General features: G+C 71.3%; 1 protein-coding gene across 4 annotated transcripts; it reads left to right on the top strand.

Annotated features, from left to right (window-relative positions):
• Nucleotides 1-6,503: 6,503 nt before the first annotated feature.
• Nucleotides 6,504-22,981, top strand: UNC5A (unc-5 netrin receptor A). 4 transcript variants are annotated; one of them, XM_090065131.1, is made up of 16 exons: nucleotides 6,504-6,786; nucleotides 13,420-13,641; nucleotides 14,356-14,499; nucleotides 14,692-14,795; nucleotides 15,168-15,348; nucleotides 15,489-15,656; nucleotides 16,174-16,338; nucleotides 16,883-17,071; nucleotides 17,209-17,508; nucleotides 17,763-17,850; nucleotides 17,934-18,102; nucleotides 19,159-19,392; nucleotides 19,560-19,709; nucleotides 19,923-20,087; nucleotides 22,244-22,422; nucleotides 22,592-22,981. In XM_090065131.1, the coding sequence occupies exons 1-16, from the start codon at nucleotides 6,693-6,695 to the stop codon at nucleotides 22,755-22,757; spliced, it is 2,718 nt and encodes a 905-aa protein (XP_089921257.1). In that variant the 5' UTR covers nucleotides 6,504-6,692; the 3' UTR covers nucleotides 22,758-22,981. The 4 variants fall into 4 exon arrangements, with proteins under 4 accessions (XP_089921257.1, XP_089921258.1, XP_089921259.1 ...); XM_090065133.1 differs by lacking the exon at nucleotides 6,504-6,786 and adding an exon at nucleotides 12,107-12,835 and having other exon boundaries at nucleotides 22,592-22,979; XM_090065134.1 differs by lacking the exon at nucleotides 6,504-6,786 and adding an exon at nucleotides 12,107-12,916 and having other exon boundaries at nucleotides 22,592-22,979.
• The last annotated feature ends 67 nt before the right edge of the window (nucleotides 22,982-23,048 follow it).

Here is a 23,048-nt window from a genome sequence, read left to right as displayed (position 1 = left end):
AGAGGCTTGACCCCTGCTCAGCTCCATGCTCCCACCCACGCCACCCTGCCCCTCCGGCAGCTTTGGCCCAGTCCTGGCATGGCCGCCCCCGAGGCCCCTGCTCCACCCGGCTCATGGACCCGCCTGGGGGCTGCTCTGGGCTTGGCCCGGCCGTGTGCATGGGGGGGGTGCTGTGTAAGTCAGGCTGCCAAGGCCTGCGCTCAAAGCCTTCTGGGACAGCCGCGGGGCGCAGCACACACGTGGCTGGAAGTTGCAAACTGGGCAAGCAGAAAGGGGCGGTGGAGCTGGGCAGAGCAGCGCTGGGCTGGGCTGGGGGTGCCGGCACCAGGGCAAGGGAGGCAGGGACCTTGGTGGCTTTGCTTCTGCGTGGCCGCAGTCCCCCATGCCCCATCTGCTCTCACATGGCCCTTGCCAACCCGCCTGGCACCGGCGCGGGCACAGGCCCCTTTCCAGCTGGGTGTTTACCAGTACGGCGGCAGCAAATTAGCTTTCAGCAGCGCCGAGCATGGAGCCGGACTTGCTGGGGGCCTCATAGCACTCTCCCCCCACACACATTGAATGTGGCTAATCTACTCCTGCAAAGGGCTAATTGTGCAAATCCTCTTATCAGCACTGGGGCCATGGCCTCTGCTCATTTGCTTTGCATTTCCGTAATCTCCCGGGCACATGCAGCTGCTCTGCTCCCCGCGTGGCCTCGGCTGGCTGACGCCTGGAGAGGCAGGGGCAGGGGCAGGGGCAGGGCTTCGTTGTGCCTGGACATAGGCAACAAGGCCGCATCCGAGGGGCACGGGCTGGAGGGGAGCATCTGGCCAGCCCATGGGCTTGTAGAGCAGTCCTGGGCAGCCCCTGGGCCAGGAGCAGGTGTGTGCCAGGGTCTGGTGCAGGTGTGCCCAGGTGTGCATCCCTGCCTCCCATGAACATGCCTCACATGTGCCCTGGCACACGTGCTCCAGGCAGTGAAGCACCCCACACACCTGGCCAAGGCCCACAGCAGCTCCTTCTCCTGGCAGCAGGTCTCAGTTGCTCAGCCCCTTTGGGCCTGGATCCAGGGGCACAGCAAAGGCAGAGGTGCGACTGCCCTGCCCCCCAGGCCTGGTCCAGCCCCTCTCCAGCCTCCAGGTTGGCAAGCTCAAGGCCGCGGGCCTGCAGTCTGCGCGGGGAGACAAAGGGCCTGATGGAGCTGGGCTGCAGCTCAGGGGCCTGCTACTGCCCCCCACCGCGGGGGGAGGTGGCCGGCCAGCGGCTCCATCTCTGCCGGGGCAGGCACGCGGGCTAACGCATCGCTAGCTCACCGGCTCCATGCATAATGCATTGTTTATTAGTCAGCACCCTTCGCTGCTTGTAACTCAATTAGGCAGCCGGCAGTTCTGCTAATACAATGGTGTTTAATATTCTCCTTCCTTAAATACCACAAATTAATGAGGAGGAAGGATGGGGCTGATCCATTATACATGAGCCCCAGCGCCTCTCTCAATATTTTGATGGGAGTTTGGGAAACGGAAGCGCCAAGCAGAGTCCCGGCTCCGGCGCTGCGCAGGGACGAGTCTCCGCAGGCGGCACGGGGCACTGGGCGGACCAGTGCGGGCAGCGCTCCGTGGGGTGCCCGGCTGGCCTGGCCTCGGCTTTCTGGGCAGTGCATGCCCCGTGACATCTAGACTCTGCAACTCGGCGCATGTCAGCAGTGCCCGGGGCCTGCCGCGGACGCTGGCCCAAGGTGGGACTCGGCCTGGCTTCTGGGGCTGGGCGCTGGAGCGCGTCTGGGCCGAGCGCGGCGGTGAGGGGCCGTGTGGGCACCAGAGGAGCCTGGAACCAGCTTTGGGCAGCTGTGTCCACCCCGGAGCAGGTGGGGGCAGCCTGGCCCCGGGTGATGCCTTACAGCCCCGCGTGGGGTCCTGTGCCTGGGGTGTGCCTAGCACCAGGCTCTGGCATCACCAGGAACAAGCGGCACGCAGGGCTCCAGCAGCGCCTGCCGTGGGCGCTGGGGGGTCTGCATGCCCCACATCCCAGTGGCGAGGCAGGTCCACCCTCGGCCCCTGTCCACTGGCCGGCTGGCCACCGCTGGGTCCCCCCTTCCCCTCCCCCTGCCCCTGCCCCGGCCAATGCAGCCTGGGCAGGCACTGCACAGACACAGCCTCCGCTCAGCCCTTGCTGCTGCCGAAGCAGGGAATTAATTTTTAATTCCCTCTTAATTACCGCAAGCAATAATCCATGTCTGTACCGCGCACCTGCCCGCTCCCAGCCCTGTCGTGACCACCGCAGCTAATCCAGGCCGGTGGGCATCAGCCGTGTACCCAGTGCGTGGAGCCCTACGGTGCCCGGGGACACATCCCAGCTGCCCTGCCCCCTCAGGCCATGCTCTGGTCGGGGAGTGGGGGCATGCGAACCCAGTGCCCGCACGCCCCGGTAGTGCCCATGGTCAGGGAGCGGGCAGCCAGGCTCTGGTGCCCTCCCACCTTGCTCCCAGCTGAGCCCCACGTGCCCCGCCTGCTGCATCACCCCACGCCCGTGGTGGGGCACAGCGGGGAGCCCCGAGCATGGCATGGGGAAGGCGGCGGCGGCAGGCTGCAGCTGGGTAGCAGGCCCTTGGGTCTGCATCTGCGGCCCCGAGCACCCCGGGCAGGCCCGGCCTGGCGCAGAGGTCCGTGCAGCGCCAGCCCGATGGGGGCCCCGGCTGGCTGGGGGCTCGGGGGCTGCTGTAATCCTGCTGCTAAACTCCCTGATCCCCTCCAGGCGCGCGGCGCTTAGCGGGATTCCAGCAGGATCAGCCGCTCCCGGCTCCGGCGGCTCGGGCGCAGCGCGGATCAAGCTAATCCGGGCGCTAAGCCCTGCTGCCTCCGGGCGCTGGCAGGGGAGGGAGCAGCCGTAGGGCACTGCCAGCCGTGCGCGTTCCCCTGCAGCCAGAGGCTGGGCTAGGACTAGACCCTGCCGGCCAGCCCCTGAACCCTGGGCTGTACTGGGAGCAGGGCCGCGATGGGCAGAGACGGAGCTGGTGGGGACGACAGCTGTTGTGGGGCTGCTGTTAGCTTTGAATCCAAGAGCTCCCGGCTGCAGCTCTGGCCAGGGGACATCATGCCTGAGCTGGGGCCTGCTGTCCGGGGGGTGCAGCTGCCCCTCGGGGATCCCCCGACCCTCTCCTGGCTGCGCCAGCCGCTGGAGCTGGCTCCGCTCCCCCTCCCCTGCGCCTCTGCAAGAGGGAGAGCCAGAGAAATTGAAAGTGATCTCCCCAATCTGTATTAATTAGGCTCTATTAACTCATCAGCGCGCCCAGGCAGGCGCAGGCCGCTTCCCGGGTGAAGGCACCTGGCAGCCGGGCCTGGGGAGGCTCCAGCCAGCGCTGGAGAGACACGGCCCCCACGCCGGGCCTGGCCTGGCCAGCTGCACCTGCTGGGGGGGCAGGGGCTGGCTGCCCCCCGCCCCGCCCCAGGGAGAGGCTGGGTGCTTTGCACCCGGGTGGAAAAGGCTGGGTGAGGGCTGGCACCGGGGAAGGCCCCACTGCCTTTCCCGGCCCCACCGCCACAGGGCCGGATGAGACCCTGCCCCTGCCCTGAAGCCGCCTGGATGCAGCAAGCCTGGGTGTCGGGGCGTGTGCGGCCCTGAGCGCCACATGGCCCGATCCTGCTGCGCTGCATGGGCTGGGCCCTGGCAGGGCCACCATGGCACCCCTGCCCTGCCCCAGCCACTGCCCCCAGGGCCTGGTGCCAGGGCCCTGCCCGGAGGCGGCGGCCAGCGGGCGTGTTTTCGCTGGCACCATCACGGCGGCACCAGACGCCGGAGCTGGAGCCCGTCCCGGGCAGGAGGGATCGGCATCATAACAGCGGAGGAGCAGATGGCGTGCCCGCCCCTCCCCCGCCGCTCCTCCCCCCCCCGCCGCAAGGACCGGCGTGTGCCGGGCTGGGGCAGGCGGCACCGCGGGCGGCTCCCCCCTGCCTGGCGCCGGAGCCGCGCGCGCGGGCAGGGAGCAGGCGGCTGCAGGTGAGCTGTCCCGCCCGCCGGCACCCCCAGTCAGACCCGGTGCCTCCCCGAGCCGTCTGGGCCCTGCCCCGCCACGGGCCGCATGCCCAAGGCAAGCTGCCACGTGGCTGTGGCGGGGGTGGCGCAGATCCGGCCTCCTCCCCGGCAATCCCGCTGCCAGCCCAGCGCGGCAGCCGCGGCGTGTGGAAAGGCGGCCTCGTGCCCGTGGGTGCGAACACCGGGAGTGCGGAGGGGGCCTCAGGGTGCCCTGGCCCTCCCGGCCCTGCAGCCCGCAGCCCTCCAGCGAGCTCAGGGCCTCACCCTAGCCAGGGAAGGGGGCACCCGTGCCTGCCACGCCTCCCTGGGGAAGTCAGGCTCCCCAGCTCGTGAGCTCACCATCATCTCCCCAGCAACCCCTGGTGAGCTCACGCGCGGCGCCAGTGACTCCAGCAGGAGCAGATGGAGCCGGGAGAGGCAAAAACATCCTGTTTTTATGCAAATGCCATTACTAATAACAAGGAGATGCCAAGAGAGGAGGGGGTATCACGGTGCTGGGCCACTGCCCACACAGGCGGGTGCAGGGGGATGATTTGCGCTGCTGCAGGGACCCCCTGCCTTGGCAGAGGTGCCGTGGCCCCCGGCTGGGCCTGCATCATGCCCCGGGGGCCCTGAGGCCAGGCCCAGGGAGCCCATGGGGGTCTGTCTGGGCCCCAGGAGCTGGGGGCACCGCTCTGGCTCGTGTGCGTGGCCAAGGTGGAGGACTCCTGGCAGCTAGTCCCGGGGAGGCTGCTGGCTTGCTCACACCAGGGTGAAGCCTGCGGCTGCCCCAGCCCAGCTCCTCCGTGCCTCCAGCCTGGCTCCTCCATGCGGCCCGCGGGCACGGGCTGGGCAGTGGCCCGGGCCCCCCCACCTGTGGCTGTGGTGGCGGGCAGGACGGGGGCGCAGGGGCCCTTCCGAGCCCGCTCCGGGCCAGGCCAAGCCAGGACCATCCCGGCGTCCTGGGGGCACCTGGCTTGGCGGGACTGGGCTGTGCTGGGCTCTGGGCTGCGGTGCTCCGGGGCCTTCCCACCCACTTGCCCCTGCCCTGCCTCTGGTGGGCAGCACGGACTGTAGTGTCCAGCCCGGTGCCCGCTGAGCCACGGTCCCTGCACTGGGCTGGGGGGGTATGGATCTGCCTCGCCAGCTGTACCTGCAGTGGGGGGAAAGCCGGTCCCTTTGCAGGGGGCTCCGTGCTCCCCGCCCCGGGCTCTCCCTGGGCTCTGGTCCATGGGCTGTGCCAGGCCGGGGCTTGCCCGCCACCGCATCCTCGAGGGCCACATGCTGGCACCAGGAGCGGGTGCGCTGGGGGGAGGCAGCAGCTGGCACCCCCAGAGGAGCAGCCTTTGCTTCTCACCCACTTAAGCTCTTAAAGGCATCAGAGCAGCTCGTTAATTGTTCATCTCCCAGAGCTGCTAATGAAATTAACTCTGCCCAGGGCTGGGCTCTGCTCCTCCCCTCCCCTCCCCGCCGCGCTGGCCCAACCCACCCCGCTCTTCCCCAGTGCCAGCCTGCCCGGCCGGGCCCCGGCTACTCCAAGGCCTCAGGCCAGCCGGGCCCAGCCCCCGGCTTCAGCACCCTGCACTGGGCCGCCAGCCCCCAGCCTCCTGCTGTGGGGTGTCCAGCAAAGCGTGTAGTGCCCCCTCCCTGGCAGCCCGGCTTGGGCCCCAGCTTCCAGCCTTGCAGCAGGTGCTGGCTGGCCTGGAGCCTGCCCCCAAGACCAGGGCCTGTGTGCTGGGGGTGCTGGTTACAGCAGGCCTTGTCCGGCTCCCTAAGGGATGCTTGGCCCCACCGCACTGACCCCCAGCCTGGCCAAGGGGGTCTGCCCCTGCATGGGGGACACGGCCAGCCCAGGCCTCAGGTGGGGAGCGAGGGGCACCGGTCCCAGGGGGCGTCCCAGGGGGCTGCCTTGGTGACGTGCGTGCCTGAAAGCAAAGCCCCCGAGAGCCTGACACGGGCACTCGGGGCCTGAAGCAAGGGCACAGCTGGGTCTGGGCATGTCTGTGAGAAGCTCCTCCATGGCGGGATGGTCCCCACTAGCAGAGCCTCCCCCAGGCAGGGCACGGCCCATCTCTGCCACTGGCACAGGGCAGCAGAGGACGGGGCATCCCTGCCGGGGCACTTCGTCCTGTGCCGCTCCGGCCTGCGGGACGGCCGCGTGGCAGGGCCCGGCGGAGGGGGGAGGCCTGTGGGAAGGGCAGTGGTCGCCCCTCCCCGGGGGGCTGTGTATCGGCTCCGTGCGTGGGGCGCGGGCACGCGCCGGCCGACCCGGGGAGCCAGCCTGGGCAGCCGCTGGGCCAGGCACTGCAGGGAGCTGCTGGGTTTGCAAGCAGGTGGGCTCGCTCGCTGCCCACCGGGCGCCGGCGCTGAGCGGCAGAGGGGCCCGTCTGCGCCCGGTGCCAGTGCCACGGGGCTTGGGCTGCCCTGCCTGCCCGAGGCGGCACGTGCGGCGGGGGGGCGGCGGCGGGCGGGCGGGGGCCGGGCCGGTGCGCGCAGGCAGCAGCTGGCGGCGGCGCTTCCCGTCCGCGCGGCTCCGCTCCGCGTTTTGCGGCCCCGCGCCGCCGCCGCCGCCGCCGCCGCCGCCGCTCTCTGCATTGGCGTGCGGGACCGGCGCTGCGGAGCCGCGGGCAGCCCCCGCCGGCCGTGCGGGCACCATGGGCCGGCGGAGCGCGGCGCCCTGAGCCAGCGCCGCACCTCGGGCTGCCATGGGCGGGCGGCGGCGGGGCCCCGCGCCCGGTGCGGGGCTGTGGCGCGTGCTGCTGGCCGGCGCCCTCCTGGCCCCGCTCCTGCCCCGCAGCGGTGAGTGCCCGCGCCCCGGGCCGCCGCCGGCCCCCCGCGTCCCGGGCTGGCGGGGCGGGGGCGGGCGAGGGCGCGGGGCGTCGCGGGCCCTGCCGGGCGCGGGGCAGGGCGCGGGCGCGGGCGCGGGCGCGGGCGGCGCGGGGCACCGCCACACTGGAGGCCTCCGCGCCGCGGCCGGCGGGCGCGGGCTGGGCAGTGGCCCGGGCCCCCACCTGTGGCTGCGGCGGCGGGCAGGGCAGGGCAGGGCAGGGCCCTGGCGCGGGGGCTGGGGGCAGCGACTTCCCAAGGTCACTGGGGGGCCGGGGCAGGCCCGTCGCCCGCGTCGGGCCCAGCCGCTGACCCCTGCCCGGCAGCTGGGCCCGCCGGGGTCCCGGGCCCCCGCGAGCGGCGTGCAAGCCCAGGCGCTGGAAACCCCCCGGCTCCCACCCGCAGACGGCTCCACGCACACCCGCCGCTGGGACACGCGCACGCTCCACGCAGTGCTGCCCGGTACCGGCCGCAGCTGCCCCACAGCCACCTGCGCCCCTCTGCCCCCGCACACCCCACACCCCCCCGGGCGCCCTTCCCGGGCCGGCGGCGGGGCAGACGGTCACGGTGTCTGCGCCCAGGCCAGGCGGCTGGAGCAGGGTGCAGCGAGGCTGTGGGTGCGGGGCCTGTCGGTCCAGGGGGCTGCGGGGATGGCGGGAGCGCGCGGGTCCGGCGCTTGGCAGGGATGGCGCCGCAGGACGGGGCTCCGGGAGCCCCGGGAGCCAGAGCCCGTGCTTCTGGAGGGGTGCTGGTTCAGCACGGGCGGGACGGGGCAAGTCTCCCCGGCCCCGGCCCGGGGTGCCGCGCGGGCTGTGCTGGGGGCGCGGGGGGCAGGCGGCCCGGGGGCGAGCTGCTGGCAGGTGCCAGGCGCGCGCGGCTGCAGCTGCGGGGGCCGCAGGCGGGGGCCAGGCCGGCCGAGGCCCCGGGGCCAGGTGTCACGTCAGCCGGAGCTGGCAGCTGCAAACAAAGGACTGAGCCGCCGGTGCCTCCGGGGAGGGGGCGGCGTGAGAGCCGGCACAGGTCTCCGGCGGAGCTGCCGGCCTGGCCCGGGCTGGCCCGCGGCCGCATGCTGCCCTGGGCCAAGGCCCTGAGGCCTGGGCAGCTCCGGGGGCTGCTCCGGGCCGTTGTGCCTAGAGCTTTTGGCAGGGACCCCACTGCAGCACCCCCCGGATCCTCGGTGCTGCTGTTGCCATGGCACCCACATCCCATAACCCCCGCTGGGTGGCAGCCGTGGGAGCAGCGTCCCAGGCTCCCGCAGCGGGTGCTGCAGGGCTGGCGAGGGGTCCCTGCCCCCTTCCCGCAGAGGTCTGGGACCCTCCATGGCCCTCGGGGGCAGGCCCTGGGGCGCGTGGACACCGCGCCGTCTGCCGGGACCGGGGCCCAGGGCGTCTGCCCTGAGCTTGGCCGCCTCCTCTCTGGAGCAGGGCAGTTTGCAGGCCCAGAGAGCAGGCATGCAAGGCACCGGCCCCTTAGCCATGGGGCACCAGGCCTCTGGCCCCAGGAGCAGCCGGAGGCGGAGGGGCCTGGGGATGCCTGGGCTTGGAGCCGTGCGGTTGGTGCACGGTGCAGGAGTGCGCGTCTCCGCTGGCAGGTGGCAGCCAGGGCCCGAGCACTTGAGCTGAGCCCTGTGCCTGCGTGCTGCCGACGGGGCCTCACCAGGCAGACCTGCGTGCTGGCACATGGCCTCCACGCCCCGGCCAGCCTGCGTCACACCCCCGCCTGCCGCGGCACAGGCACAGGGTGCCCAGGGCCACGTGGGGGGGAACCCAGGCGTCCGGGTGCCCGGAGACTGCCCCGCCTGCACTGCCACCTCCTTCCTGGAGCCCCAGGACTCCCCTGCCCAGCCACCGCGCTCTCTGCCCAGCCTGCCCCCAGCCTGGGTGCCTCTCCCACTCCTCAGCTTCCAGGGGCAAGCAGAGGTGAACCTGGGGTCAAAGGTCAGAAGCTGCATAGAGAGGCCGGGCCTGGGGGGAGCTGCCCCTGCCCCCCCCCCCGTGCCCAGCACCAGCGCAGCGCTCCCGCAGCCCACCCCGTGACGTTCGGTGCCTCGCTGCACCGGTGCTGCCCAGGGGCCTTGCTGCACAGCCAGCAGCTGCAGGAGGGGCCAGGCGGTGAGCAGAGCCGGGCTTGCCTTCCTGGCACCAGCACCGCAGCCGCTAGCCCTGCGAACACCGGCGTGGGCAGCCCTGGGCGCTGCAGGCACCAGCGAGCACCCGCCCGGGCCAGCTCTTGACCGTGGCCCCCGTTGCCCAGTGCTGGGGCCCCCGCGGGGCTGTGGCCAGAGCTCTGCCGCTCGGGGAGCGCTGCATGGCCGGGGAGCTGCCGTGTGCTGTCGGCGCGGCAGACACGGGCTGCCCAGGGCTGTTTGTTCTGGCTCCGTGCCACGCGGGGCTGGCACTCAGTCAAGCCTCGCGGAGCTGACAGGTGCTTGCAGGAGGGCAGCAGGGTGGCTGCGCCGGCGCTGCCTCGGCTGGGATGGGGCAGCTGGCAGGGCCCGGGGCCTGGCCTTGGCGGGGCACCCGCTCTGCAGAGCAGGCTGGGATCCTGCCCCCCAGCCCCTGAGCAGGGAGCCCTGCTGCCAGGGGCTGCGCCAGGTGCCTGCGTGGGGCACGAGGAGCCCCTGTTCTGGGGTCATGGCCCTTATGTGCCCCTGGACACATGCAGGCTTCAGCCCCTGATCACGTGGCACTGGGTCCCCGTGCCCCATGCCAGCCCCCAGCCCATGCGGACGCTGCCCCCGGCCCTGCCATGCCACAGGAGCATGGTGCAGATGCCCCAGATTGGTGCCTCGTTCCCCTTGGGCCCTGGTGCCCGTGCTCCTCGGGGGCGCAGGGCCAGGGTGCTGGCGACGGCTCCTGCCAGCTCAGCCTGGGGCAGAGGCAGTGGAGGGGGTTCACTGCCCCGGGGCAAGTGGGAGGTGGGGTCAAGGCAGGGCCGCCCTGGCCCTGGTGCCTTTGGTGCCCCAGGGGTGATTGGGGGCAGCCCGACCCCAGCCCCCTGCCTGTAGCACTTGCGGGAGCTAGGCCGGACCAGGCCCCCGTCTCCCCGCTCTGGCCCTCAGTAGCCTGCTTGTCCCAGCCTGTGCCCGTACGCTGCCCAGCCTGGCCCTGACCCAGGTTTCAGCTTGCTACCCACTGCATGGGGTGGGGGGCAGCCCCCCGCCACATCCATGAGGCTGAGCCAGGCGTGTTGCTCCCAGCTTCGCCCGCACCGGGGCAGGCAGACAGACGGGTGGGGCGATCAGTGCCGAGGCTGGAGAGGACCCCCAGGGTGACGGGCGTGGGGGGCAGGGGCGGACTGCAACAGCTCCCACCGGCTCCCTGCTCAGAGCTGGAAGGACCCGGGGCTCAGGGTGACCTTGAGGCTCCTGGCAGGAGCTGGAGCAGATCCTTGCCTCTGGCAAAGGCACTTCCACCCCTTCCCTGTTCCCCAGCATCTCAGCAAGTGCCCAGGCCTGGCATCGGGGGGCAGTGGCAGTGGCGAGGGGACAGGGCCGCCCATGGCCTGAGCGGCCCCAACCAGCGTCGTCATTCCCTCCCCAGCGCCCCACGTGCCCGCTGGGCCGCACGCTGCCGTGGGGCTGGGGGCACTGCTGCACCCACCCTCCACCGGGGCCCAGGAGCAGACAGGTGGCGGAGGAGGGGGCCGCGGGCCGGGGGAGGCCCGGCGCTGGAGGGGGCTGCCGCTCACCTGCTCCGGGGGCTGGCACCGGCGCGGCCGCCCGGGGGTCCCGGCGCTGGTGCCAGGCCCCGGAGCCGCGCCGGGGGGGCGCCGGCGCAGCTGGGCGCGGGGTCGCTGTCTGCAGGGAGCGCTGCCAGCCGCGGCACATGCTAATTGTGTGTAATGGGGGAAGCGTTATCTGCTGAAATACTTAATTAGCGCGGCTCCATTGTGATGCAAAACCCGGCTGACTAATTCATTCATAACAATCGCAGACTCCGTCGGGCCCAGACTGCGCCGCTCGCCCGGGCCGGGCACGCGCGCCCCGTGGGGCGGGGCGGGGGGGGTCGGGGCACCAGGCCCCGCGGCCCCGCCCCGGGCAGCCCGCCGGGGCCTCCGCCTGCGCCGCCAGGCCCGGGCCCGGGGTCTGCCCAAGCCGAGCCTGGGGGGGGTGGCCCCGGCGCCGCCCCGCCCCGCGGGAGGCTATTAATAGGCGGCGGGTGCGGGCTCCCCCGTGCTGGTGGGGCCGTGCCGCCGACGGGCAGAGCGCGGCCTGGCACAGCCGCCCGCGTCTGCCCGGCCGGGGACGCGGGCTGCGCGGGGCACGGCGCTGGGCCGGCCCGGCGCTCGCAGCAGGACGTCTCCACGTCCAGGTCTCAACGCATGGGCGCTCCCGCTTGTCGCGGCTGTGGCCCCGGGCCCCCGGCCCCCGCCGGCTTGCTGCCCTCCAGAGGGGCCCAGGGGCCGGCGGCTTCTCGCTGTCCCCGCGGGGTCCCCGCCTCCCCAGCCACCAGGCTCCAGCCGCCGTCGCCTCGTTTAGGACGGCCCCATCAGCGGCAATTATTGCTTTAATTACCTGCTGTCGGCGCGGGCTGGGAGCTTGTAAAGTGCGATAAAATCTTTCATTTTAATGGAGTGCCAGGCCTGTCGCGGGGCCGGCGCTTTACAGGGCTCCAGCTGGGAAGTTAATTCTCTCGCTGCAGAAACCCGCGTTGCCTTGCAAAGGCCGCCAGGCCCGGGGGGGCTGCGGGGCGGGGGAGGCGGGCAGCGCCCACAACGGCCCCGGCGCTGGGGCTTGTTCTCGGAGCCCCGCGGGTGCGGGCGGCACCACGCCGGGGCGCGACCGCGCGCGCAAGGCCGTGCCAGGGCCCCGCCAGCAGCTCCCGCGCGGCGCGGCGCTTCTCCCGCTCCAAGAACACTTCGCCCTTCCCTTTGTCTGCAGCCGCCGCCGCGGCACGGCGGCCCGGAGCTGCCCCTGCTCTAGCCCCGCGGCCTGGGCTCTGCCGCCCGCGCGGCCCCGGGGCCGCAGCAGGGCGGCTCGGGCGGGCTCCCCTCGGCGCGGGGGCCGGGGATGCGGGCGCGCCCGCGGCGGAGCTGCAGCCTGGGGCCGCAGGGCAGGGCACGGTGGCCGGGGCGGCTGCCGCAGGGCTGTGCCGCACTCCGCGGTCCGCTGCCCGCACCGCCAGGCCCTGCCCTGGGCCCAGGGAGATGCCAGGCAGCGGGCCGGGTCGGGGGCGCGGGGCAGGGGCTGCGGGCAGTGCTCGAGCCCGCACGTCCGGCTGGGAGCCGTGGCCGCGGCCGCGGAGCCGGCGGCGGGCTGCCCCAGGGCCGGCCGTGCGTGCAGCGCCAGGCGGCCGCCGGCCTCCCCGGCCCCCGTGGGACCGGGGGGGCGCCCAGCGGGGCCGGGCTCGGGCTGCCGCGGCGCCTGGGCATCCTCCCCGCAGGGGCCCGTGTCCTACCCCGGCATCCCCCAGCCAGGGCAGACTCCCCCGGCCACCCCGAGCCTGGCTGGGCCCCGGGTCGCCGGCGCGGGCTGCCTGTCACTGCCGCGGATTCACGCCGCCGACAGCGTCTCGGCTCCCGGCCCGTCCAGGCCGCCCGGCCCCGCGCGTCCACACTGCGGCTCCCGGCGCGGGGCCGCCCCGCCCCGCCCGGGAAAAGTTGCGCGGCTCCATTGCCAAGGTGACATCGGAAGCATCCCGCTTGTCTCCATGGCAACGGAGGCAGGTGAGCGGGGGGCGGCGCTCGGCTGCAGGCCCGGGCCAGGCGGGAGCGGCGCTGGGCCCCGGGCGGGCCGCAGCCCCCGGCAGCGACGGGCAGCCCGGCAGCAGGGTGGGCGCTGCAGCGGTGCCCTCTGCGCATGTGCAGAGGTGTGCTCCTGTGCACGCGTCCTGCCGGCCCGCTGCCCCGGCTCCCCGCCGGCCCGAGCCCGGCGCCAGCCGCCGGCGAGGCCCCCGCCCTAGGGGCCGGCGGGGGCTCGTGCGGTGCCCGGGCGGGGGCCGCAGGTGCCGGAGGGCGCAGCCAGGCCGCGGCGGGGGCGGGCAGCGAGCGCGTGCTTGAAGCAGACGGGGCTGTTAAACCGGTGAAATACGCGACGCCTTTATCTCCCGGACAGGCCTTTAATTAAATTAATTGCCAGCGACGCTGTGAAAGTGCTGATGGGGTAATCACCGCCCGTGACGGCGCCGTCCGTCTTCCCGCTGCGGCACCTGCGCTTGCCGGCTGCGCCGCGGGCCCGGCCCGGCCCGGCCCGCCCCGGGCCTCGGTGGCCTCTGCCGCCCGGAGCCGGCGGCCACGGGGTGCGGGCCGGCCTGGGTGCACGGCGCCGGGCACTGCGGGCTCTGGCCCGGCGGCAGCGGGGAGCGCCTGGCACGGCCCGGGGGCGGTGGTGCCAGCACCGGCCCGGGCGAGGCCCGCGGGGCTGGCGCGGGAGCCGGCGCACTTAATTACTGCGCATTCCCGTCCTTTTAATTGCTTATTAAATCCTAACCAGCCAATTACCAGCAGCAATTACCGCTCCATTCAGTGACACAATCGCTATTTTATCGTTTCTTAATCAAATGCTTATTTAGGGCCCGCGTTTCTTAACTCTTTCCGCGGCCGGGGCCGGCGCGGGCCCCTCGTGCGGCCGGTGCCGCGGGCCCTGACGCCGCCGTGTCCCCGCAGGCGCGCAGCAGAGCGCCACGGCCGCCAACCCCCTGCCCGGCGCCGCCTCGGACCTGCTGCCCCGCTTCCTGCTGGAGCCGGCCGACGTGTACATCGTGAAGAACAAGCCCGTGAGCCTGGCCTGCCGGGCCACCCCCGCCACCCAGATCTACTTCAAGTGCAACGGGGAGTGGGTGCACCAGGGCGACCACGTCACCCAGCACAGCACCGACCGCGGCTCCGGTAGGCGTGCTGGCGCTGCGCCCGGGCACGGCAAGGGCAGTGCCGAGGGGCCCGCAGGGCCCGGTACCCGGGCCACCCGGCCGCTCTGGCTCGCTCTGACGGGTGCCGCGTTCGGGGTCAGGAAGGCTCAGATTGGTGCCAGCCGGGAGGGGTTTGCCCCCTCTGTAATGGGGCACGGCCTCTGCCCAGGACCCCCCGAGCGTGCACTGACGGCGTGGCAAGGCAGCAGGACGCGGCAGGCGCGGCTGCGAGGCCCGTGTTGTGCCAGGGTTGACGGTTGTCTTCTGTAGGCTTTACCTGACGCCTTGTGGGGGCTGGCTTGGCCAGGGGTGATCCTGCCTCGGCAGGGGCTGGACCGCGTGTGATCCGCTGGACCACACAGCCCCAGTGCCCCCAGGGGCTGAAACACCTGCTCCCCGCGGAGAGCGGGGGGTGCTGGGCAGGGGTCTGCGACCGAAGGCTGAGCACGACTGGGTCCTGCCCTGTCTCCCGCACCAGGCCACTGTGCCCAGGGGAGCCAGGCAGACTCGCCCCCAAGCTGGGCAGGGAGCCAGGCGAGGCCTGGGGAATGGTCAGGGCTCACCCCAGGGCACAGGGTCGCCAGGGCAGCGAGGCGGGCGGGCGGGCGGGCGGCCGGGTGGGCGGGGGTGGCTCCGCCAGCCCCCCGAGCCTGCCTGGCCGTGGCGGCCGCGCCTGATGAGACCCCCCGCCCAGGGCTGCCCGTGATGGAGGTCCGCATCGACATCTCCCGGCAGCAGGTGGAGAAGATCTTTGGGCTGGAGGAGTACTGGTGCCAGTGCGTCGCCTGGAGCTCCTCGGGCACCACCAAGAGCCAGAAGGCCTATGTGCGCATCGCCTGTGAGTGCCTCCCCGCGGCGCCCGCCCGTGCCGGGCCTGAGCCGTGGCCTGTGTCCTCCGGCCTGGGCGGGTGGTCCCGACTGCGCCCCAGCAGTGTGGGCTGCGCAGGGCCCGTGGGGCACCAGTGGGGGTCTCCAGGGCTGGGCTGGGGCCTGATTGTGCCAGCTCTCACGCTGCCCGTGCTGCTTTCAGACTTGCGGAAGAACTTTGAGCAGGAGCCGGCAGCCAAGGAGGTGCCGATCGACCAGGGCATTGTGCTGCCCTGCCGCCCCCCCGAGGGCATCCCACCAGCCGAGGTGAGCGTGCAGCAGGGCATTTGCAAGTCCTGCCAACCCTGGGTGTGCTCAGCTCCAGAGGAGGATGTGAGGCCGCAGGTGGCAGAGAGGGCGGGGCAGAGCGGGGGTGCATCTCAGGGCATCTTCGTCTTCGGAGGTATCTAGCTGAGCTGGGCTGGGATAGGCTGGCATCAGGGCTGGGGCTGGATGGGGCAAGCCAGGCCTGTGACCCTGGGGCTCTGCACCCTGCTCACCCGTGGCCGGCAGCGTGGGGGGCTGTGTCTGCTCTGCTGCCCTTCTCCGGGCCCAGCGACCTAGGCCGGGGGCACGTCGGGGTCTGGCCTGAGCAGGCTGGGACATGGCAGGGCCCCGGTGATGTCCCGGTGCCCACAGGTGGAGTGGTTGCGCAACGAGGAGCTGGTGGACCCGGCGCTGGACGCCAACGTGGACGTGACGCCCGAGCACAGCCTGGTGCTGCGGCAGGTGCGCCTGGCTGACACGGCCAACTACACCTGCGTGGCCAAGAACATCGTGGCGCGGCGCCGCAGCGCCTCCGCCGCCATCACCGTCTATGGTACGGCCCCATGCGACCCCCCCCCATGTCTCCCCCTGTCCCCCTGTGTCTGCCCCCCACCCCGTTGCCCCCCAACCCTCCCTGGAGCAGGGCCCGCGGGGTGGTGGGGCCGGCGCGGTGACGCGTGCCTGTGCCTGCAGTGAACGGTGGCTGGTCGACGTGGACAGAGTGGTCGGCCTGCAGTGCCTCCTGCGGCCGCGGCTGGCAGAAGCGGAGCCGGAGCTGCACCAACCCGACGCCCCTCAACGGCGGGGCCACCTGCGAAGGCCAGAGCCTGCAGAAAAGTGCCTGCACCACCCTGTGCCCAGGTACCCACCGGGCCCGGCAGCTCCGGCCATGCCAGGCAGGCCAGGCCTGGGTGCCCAGGGCCGGATCCAGGCACAGCGGACACGCATGGCTCTGCTGGTGCCCCGCAGCCCTAGCTTCCCTCCCAGCTCCACCAGCGCCCCCACGGCCTCTCCTCCCCACTCTGGGCCTGACAGGATGCATCCGAAGTCGACCCTGCAGCCCTGGCCCGGGGTGCCCTGCTCTGTGCCCCTCTCTCCCCTTTCCCCGGCTGTGTCGTCCCCAACCCCCATGTGTCTTGTCTCCATCCTGCCCCGTGGTGGTCGAGGGCTGCTGCTGGGCCCCGCTGGGCAGCACCTGGGAGGGTAGGGGTCTCAGCCGGGCCCCCGGGCCCTGGGACCCCAGCCCTGCTGCACCAGGCGGGGGGAACAAAGGGGCAGCCCCAAGCCAGGCGTCTTGCAGCAGCACCCGGGGCAGCGTCCGCACCAGGGCATGGGGGCTGCAGGGCTCAGGCCCAGCTGACAGTGTGTCCCCATGCAGTGGATGGCGGCTGGTCGGAGTGGAGCAAGTGGTCAGTGTGCGGCCTGGACTGCACGCACTGGCGCAGCCGCGAGTGCTCGGAGCCAGCCCCTCGAAACGGCGGGCAGGAGTGCCAGGGCCCTGAGCTGGAGACCCGCAACTGCACCAGCGAGCTCTGCACCCACAGTGAGCGCAGGGCCGGGCCCAGGGGTGTCCCGGGTGGGGGTGGCCCAGGGAGCGGCTCCAGGGGTTGTGGGGGCAGAGCTGCAGCTGCAGCGTGGGGGCAGGGGGCTCCAAAGCAGCTCTCTGGAGCAGCAGGTCCTATCCCAGCTCGTTAGCTGCGGCTCGTTAAGGCTGCCTGGGGGCTGCTTTGCCATTTACAGCAAATTAGCCGTTCTCGCCACTGAGATGAAGCGGGCGCCATCCCCGGGAGCCGGCTGGCTGCCGAGCGGGGGCCGCGGTGCTCCCATTCCCTTGCCGACAGGCCCAGGCCTGGCCTCGCCCGACCCCATGGATCTGGGCCTTGCTCACACGTGGGCAGGCGTGTGCCCATTATGCCTAAGCCATAGCATTGGCCTTGTGCGTGCCCGGAGACTCGCGCCCCGCCCCCTCCTCCCCCCCGGCTGCATGCCCCCAGGGGTGGGCTCTGCGGTGCCCCGTCATGCTACTCCGCTGCGGGCTCTGCTGGCACGGGCGGGGGCTCACGGCTCCGTCTCCCACTGCGGCCCAGCCGCCTCGGGCCCCGAGGACGTGGCGCTGTACGTGGGGCTGATTGCCGTGGCAGTGTGCCTGGTGCTGCTGCTGCTGGTGGGCGTCCTGGTGTACTGCCGCAAGAAGGAGGGGCTGGACGCCGACGTGGCCGACTCCTCCATCCTCACTGCCGGCTTCCAGCCCGTCAGCATCAAGCCCAGCAAGGCAGGTGGGTGGCACCGGACCCAGTGCCCTGTACCCCATTCTGGGAGCGGGGGTCAGGGGCAGCCAGGGGCTCCCCCCGCCCCAGGCTCCCCCACATGGCCGGCCCGCAACAGCTCCCGCCGGCCTCCTTCTCTGCCGCAGACAACTCCAACCTGCTCACCATCCAGCCCGACCTCAGCACCACCACCATGACCTACCAGGGCTCGCTGTGCCCGCGCCAGGACGGGCCCGGCAAGTTCCAGCTGAGCAACGGGCACCTGCTGAGCGCGCTGGGCGCTGGGCGCCACACGCTGCACCACAGCTCGCCCAGCGCCGAGGGCGTGGACTTCGTGACACGGCTCTCCACCCAGAGCTGCTTCCGCTCCCTGCCCCGGGGCACCGCCAACGTGGCCTACGGCACCTTCAACTTCCTGGGGGGCCGGCTCATGATCCCCAACACGGGTAGGGCTCCGTGCTGGGTGTGTTGGTGGGAGCTGGCCAGGTCGTGGTGCGGGCCTACTCCCATGCACGGGGGCAGGAGCCACGTGTACCATGAGACCCGCGTGTGCAAGGAGCGGTGCCCTGCTCCCGTGTGCTGGATGGGTGGGTGCGCTGAGGGTGGTCTCGCCTGGCCCCACTGTGTGGAGACGGGCAGGGGTCCCTGGGGCGTGGGGCTGTGCTGCGGGACTGCTAACGGTGTCCCCCACCTGCTCTAGGGATCAGCCTGCTCATCCCACCCGACGCCATCCCCCGGGGCAAGATCTACGAGGTTTACCTGACGCTGCACAAGCAGGAGGACGTGAGGTGAGTGCCCGGCCTGCCGTGGCAGCCGTGGCAGGCGGTGACTGGCCCAGCGCCCGGCTCACCCTCTGCCCTCTGTCCCCGAGGCTGCCCCTGGCCGGCTGCCAGACCCTGCTGAGCCCCGTCGTGAGCTGCGGCCCCCCGGGCGTGCTGCTCACGCGCCCCGTCATCCTGGCCATGGGCCACTGCGTGGAGGCCAGCGCCGAGAACTGGAGCATCCGCCTGAAGAAGCAGTCGTGCGAGGGCTCCTGGGAGGTGAGCGGTGGGGTGGGCGCAGGGCGAGGGGCCCTGCCTCCTGTGAAGGGCGAGCAGCGCGCGGCGGGGTTGGAGGCAGGCGGCTGTGGCATTAACAGGCTTTGGGGGGCAGATGAGGTTGCTCATCTTGCTGCCATCCAGAGTGGGGAGAACTGTTCTCCTCCTTCCTCCCAATGGCTTCAAGTTGCAGCAAAGCCGGTTTCAATCCTGGGAGAGCATGCCCCTGTTTGCCCCATCACCCGGGCTGGGGACCATGCAGGGCAGCCGGGCCTGGGGAGTGTGGCGAGGAGCAGCGGTGGGGAGGCCAGGAGCTGCCCCAGCCTCCAACCCGCTTGCAGGGAGAGCACGAGCTCTCCCGGCGGCTGGAGAGGACCGAGCCCAGCAGCCGAAGACAGGACAGAGCTCCAACCCAGCTTGGATCAGGCAGGAGTGGAGGAGCCGGGATCCATGCATGCGGGGGCTCTGGATAGGGCAGCTGGGCTGGGGGCAGAGGGGACGCGGGCAGCTGGTTGCAGGGCGAGCGGAGAGGCCCGCTGCGTCCCAGCTTCTGGGCTTCGCTGGAGGCTGAATTTCCCCACCTCCTGTTGCTGTCAGGGGCTTCATCCCCTTCCTTGGCAGCTCTGGGTGCTAGGTTGGGGCTATGGCTGGGCTGTGCCACTGCTCCTGTTGGGACTCGCCCCCGTGGGCCCTGGCTAGAGGGGCCTGTGCCTGCGCTCTGGCTCAGCCCCATGCTGCCTTGGGGCAAGGAGGGGATTTGACCCCCTGGTCAGAGCGGTGCAGAGTGGGGGGATTTGCTCGTGGTGCCTCCAGGCAGTTGGCCCTGTTGTTGTGCCAAGCGGTTGACTGCAGCTCGTGGGCACCCCCGTCCCCAGGCAGGCAGCCCGGGGTCCCAGCCCAGAGCCCCCGTGGGGATGGGGAGCTGCCCGCTCGGAGCCCCGGGGCGGGCGCGCGCCCAGCTGGTCCTGGCTCTCGGCAAGGTGCAGGGTGCAGGGTGGCTGCCTCCTGCCCGGTCCCGGTCCCGGTCCCGGTCCCGGTCCCAGCTGGGCTCTCCCGCAGGACGTGCTGCACCTGGGCGAGGAGCCGGCCTCCGAGCTGTACTACTGCCAGCTGGAGCCGCAGGCCTGCTACGTCTTCACGGAGCAGCTGGGCCGCTTCGCCCTGGTCGGCGAGTCGCTCAGCATGGCGGCCTCCAAGCGCCTCAAGCTGGTGCTCTTCGCGCCCGCCTCCTGCAGCTCCCTGGAGTACAACATCCGCGTGTACTGCCTCAGCGACACCCAGGACGTCCTCAAGGTGCCCGGGTGGGGCGGCCGGCGGGGCAGGGGCTGCCTCCAGCTGCTCTGCCCCAGCCCCGCGCGGTAGTGGAGGGTGGAGGCGCTGGGACGGGGGTTTTGGAGCGGGGCGCTGAACCGTGCCCTGGGGAGCGCCCAGCTGACCTGGCACTTGGCGCTGCCTGGCAGGAGGTGATCCAGCTGGAGAAGCAGATGGGGGGGCAGCTGATTGGGGCCCCCCGTGTCCTGCACTTCAAGGACAGTTACCACAACCTGCGCCTCTCCATCCACGACATGCCCAGCTCCCTGTGGAAGAGCAAGCTCCTGGCCAGCTACCAGGTAGGGGAGCCCTGGCCTGGCCTGGGCCGTGGCACTCGTGGTCATTTGGCTGACACGTGGGGAGACCCCCCGGGCTAGTTTCCCTGGGTCCCTGCGGTGGGGCTTGGCCCGGGGGGGCTTCATGGGCTGTGGGGGTGGGGGCTGGGAAGTGTGTCCCCAGGGCCAGCGGTGCCCTCCAACAGCGGTCACTGCAGCGCTGCCCCCTGCCCGCAGGAGATCCCCTTCTACCACATCTGGAGCGGGCTGCAGCCCTACCTGCACTGCACCTTCACGCTGGAGCGCCTCAGCCCCAGCACCTGCGAGCTGGCCTGCAAGATCTGGATCTGGCAGGTGGAAGGCGACGGGCAGAGCTTCACCATCAACCTCAACATTGCCAAGGTGCGGGGCAGGGAGCCGGGGGAGGGCAATACCCAAAGTGCTGCCAGGAAGAAGAGCTAGGGACGTCCAGGCTGCATGAGCGGACAGCAAGGTGGATAGAAAACCAGCTGGAGCATCGGGATCACGGGGTAGTACTCCATGGCTTGATGTCTAGTTGGCAGCTGGTACCAAGTGGAGTGTCCCAGGGGTCGGTCCTGGGGCCGGTTTTGTTCAGTGTCTTCATCAGTGACCTGGAAGATGGCAGATATGCGCACCCTCAGCAAGTATGAAGGTGACACCAAGGTGGGGGGAGTCATAGATACGCTGGAGGTAGGGCTAGGATTCAGAGAGACCTGAACACTTTGGAGGATTGGGCCAAAAGAAATTTCATGAGGTTCAACAAGGACAAGTGCAGAGTCCTGCACTGGGGAGGGAGCAACCCCCTGCACCGGTGCAGGCGGGGGTGACGGGCTGGGCAGCAGCTCTGCAGACAAGGACCTGGGGGGACAGGGGACAAGGAGCTGGACAGGAGCCAGCAGTGTGCCCTCGGTGCCACGAAGGCGACCGGCATCCTGGGCTGCATTGGTAGGAGCATTGCCAGTGGACAGAGAGGTGATTATTCCCCTCTATTTGGCACTGGGGAGATGACATCTGGAGTTTGGTGTCCAGTTGTGCCCCCCCCTCCCCCCCTCCACACACAGACACTGCAGAAAGGATGTGGACACACTGGAGAGAGCCCAGTGGAGGGCAGCGAAGATGGTTGTGGGGCTGGAGGACAAGACTGGTGAGGAGAGACTGAGGGACCTGGGCTGATTGAGTCTGGAGAAGGGAAGACCGAGGGGGATTGAACAGCAGCCGTCACCTCCCCGCAGGGGGGCTGCAAAGAGGATGGAGCTGGGCTGGTCTCAGTGGGGGCAGATGACGGGACAAGGAGCAATGGGCTCAAGCTGCAGCGAGGGAAGCTGAGGTTAGGAATGAGGAGGGTGGTGAAGCGCTGGAGCAGGTACCCAGAGAGGCGGTGCAGTCTCCATCCTTGGAGGTTTTGAAGACCCGGGTAGACAAAGCCTTGGCTGGGATGATGTAGCTGGGCCTGGGCCTGCGTGGAGCAGGGGGTTGGACTAGATGCGACCTCCCAGGGTCCCTTCAACCCTCCTTGTCTGACTCTGAGGGAAGCGCCTGCTCTCTCTCGCTGCAGCTTACATGGACACATGGCTTGAAGTTGCAGCCAAGGAGGTTTAGGTTGGATTTCAGGAAACACGCTTTGGTGTCAGAGCAGGGAGACTGGGGAAGAGATGCAGGGACGGGGGGGACTGTCTACACTGGAGCTATTCAAGGAGAGGCTGGACAGGCACTGGGATGGTCCAGACAGAGCGATGCCCATTTTCTAGCATAGGGATTCCCAGGTTTCTGCACCGTGCTGGTTGCCCCCTCTATGCCTCGGGGTGTATTTAAGCCTCCCCCAGAGGCACGGGCACATGCTGCGCCAATGCTGCTGGCACCAACCCCGCAGGGTCCTGGCTGGAGGGTCTCGTCCCCGCGCTCAGACTGGCACCACCTGGGCATCAGGGGGGAGTTTTTACCCCAGCTCAGACTGGTCCAGACTGGGCAGGTTGCCTTCCTCCACAGTGGGGATGTGGCCTCCGCCCGGGCTCTGCGCTGCATACAACATCCTGTGCAGCAGCAGGACGCTGGCTGCTGTTTTACCCGTGGCAGGTCCCGGTGTAAAGTCCGGCATGCGTCAGGACTGACTGCAGCTTTACAGAGCTTAGATGCAGGTTGGCCGGGGCTGGTTTGCACAGGGCGGATCCTGCCTCAGGCAGGGGCTGAACTAGACACAACCGTGGCTGCTCCCGCCAGCCCCCGGCTCTGGGGCCCCTGCGACAAGGCGGCCCCGGGCAGTCCTGGCTGAGGAGGGGGCGCTGAAGGCCCCTGGTGCTGGTGGCAAAGAGGGTCCGTGCCCCATGCTCGGTGCTGAGGCCGCTGGGCGGGCCCCAGCTGCAATGCGCCTGCCCACTGCCTGCCACGGCCTGCTCAGGGCGCCGGGAGCCCCGAGACCCGGCTGATCCGGGCACAGCCTGGCAGGCTTTGGGTGCGCCCGGCTGGCACCCGGAGCAGCCCCGCTGCCCCCAGGACCTGTGCGCTGCCCCCCGTAACCCCGCCGGCGCCATCTCTTGCAGGACACGAGGTTCTCAGACTGGCTGGCACCTGACGGCGAGGCCGGCCCCGCAGCCCTGGTGGGTCCCAGTGCCTTCAAGATCCCCTTCCTCATCCGCCAGAAGATCATCAGCAGCCTGGATGCCCCCTGCGCCCGCGGAGCCGACTGGCGGACCCTGGCCCAGAAACTCAACCTAGACAGGTAGGAGGCAGCGGGGGCTGCCGGCCCAGGGACCCCCACCCTGCCCAGCCCTGCACTGTGGGGTGGGGGTTCCTGCAGCCCTCCTTGAGCATGGGACCCCGGGCACGGCCCCAGGGGGGAGCGGGCTGCATCCTGCGCCCCAGCCTCGCTGACCCCGCTCTCCCTGCAGCCATCTCAGCTTCTTCGCCTTGAAGCCCAGCCCCACGGCCATGATCCTGAACCTGTGGGAGGCGCGGCACTTCCCCAGCGGCAACCTGGCGCAGCTGGCAGCCGCGGTGACCGAGGTGGGCAAGCAGGACAGCAGCCTCTTTGCCGTGTCGGAGGCCGAGTGCTGAGTGCGGGCGCTGTACAGCCCCTTCCCCGGCGCAGGTCGGCCCGGCACACGCGCCAGCCGGGGAGGGGGCTGCCCCGAAGCCACTAGCTCTGTCCCCGTCTGGGCCCTTCCTGCCCGGCCCCAGCCCTGGGGACCCTGGAGCCCAAGCCCAGCGCCCAAGTCTCCCCGGCGGCGCAGAGCTCAGAAGCAGCGAGGAGCGGGGGGGTTGGGGGGCGCGGGGTGGGGCGAGCAGGGACCCGGGCGGCCGGGGCCGGTGTGTGCCGCGGCGTGGTGCGTCGTGCGTGCGGTGCCG

Source organism: Crocodylus siamensis, chromosome 10, assembly GCF_052110815.1.
Source record: "Crocodylus siamensis isolate JL-2025a chromosome 10, ASM5211081v1, whole genome shotgun sequence".
NCBI classification, from domain to species: domain Eukaryota; kingdom Metazoa; phylum Chordata; order Crocodylia; family Crocodylidae; genus Crocodylus; species Crocodylus siamensis.
The sequence above is the reverse complement of the archived record's forward strand: the minus strand, read 5'-3'. Positions and strand labels throughout refer to the sequence as shown.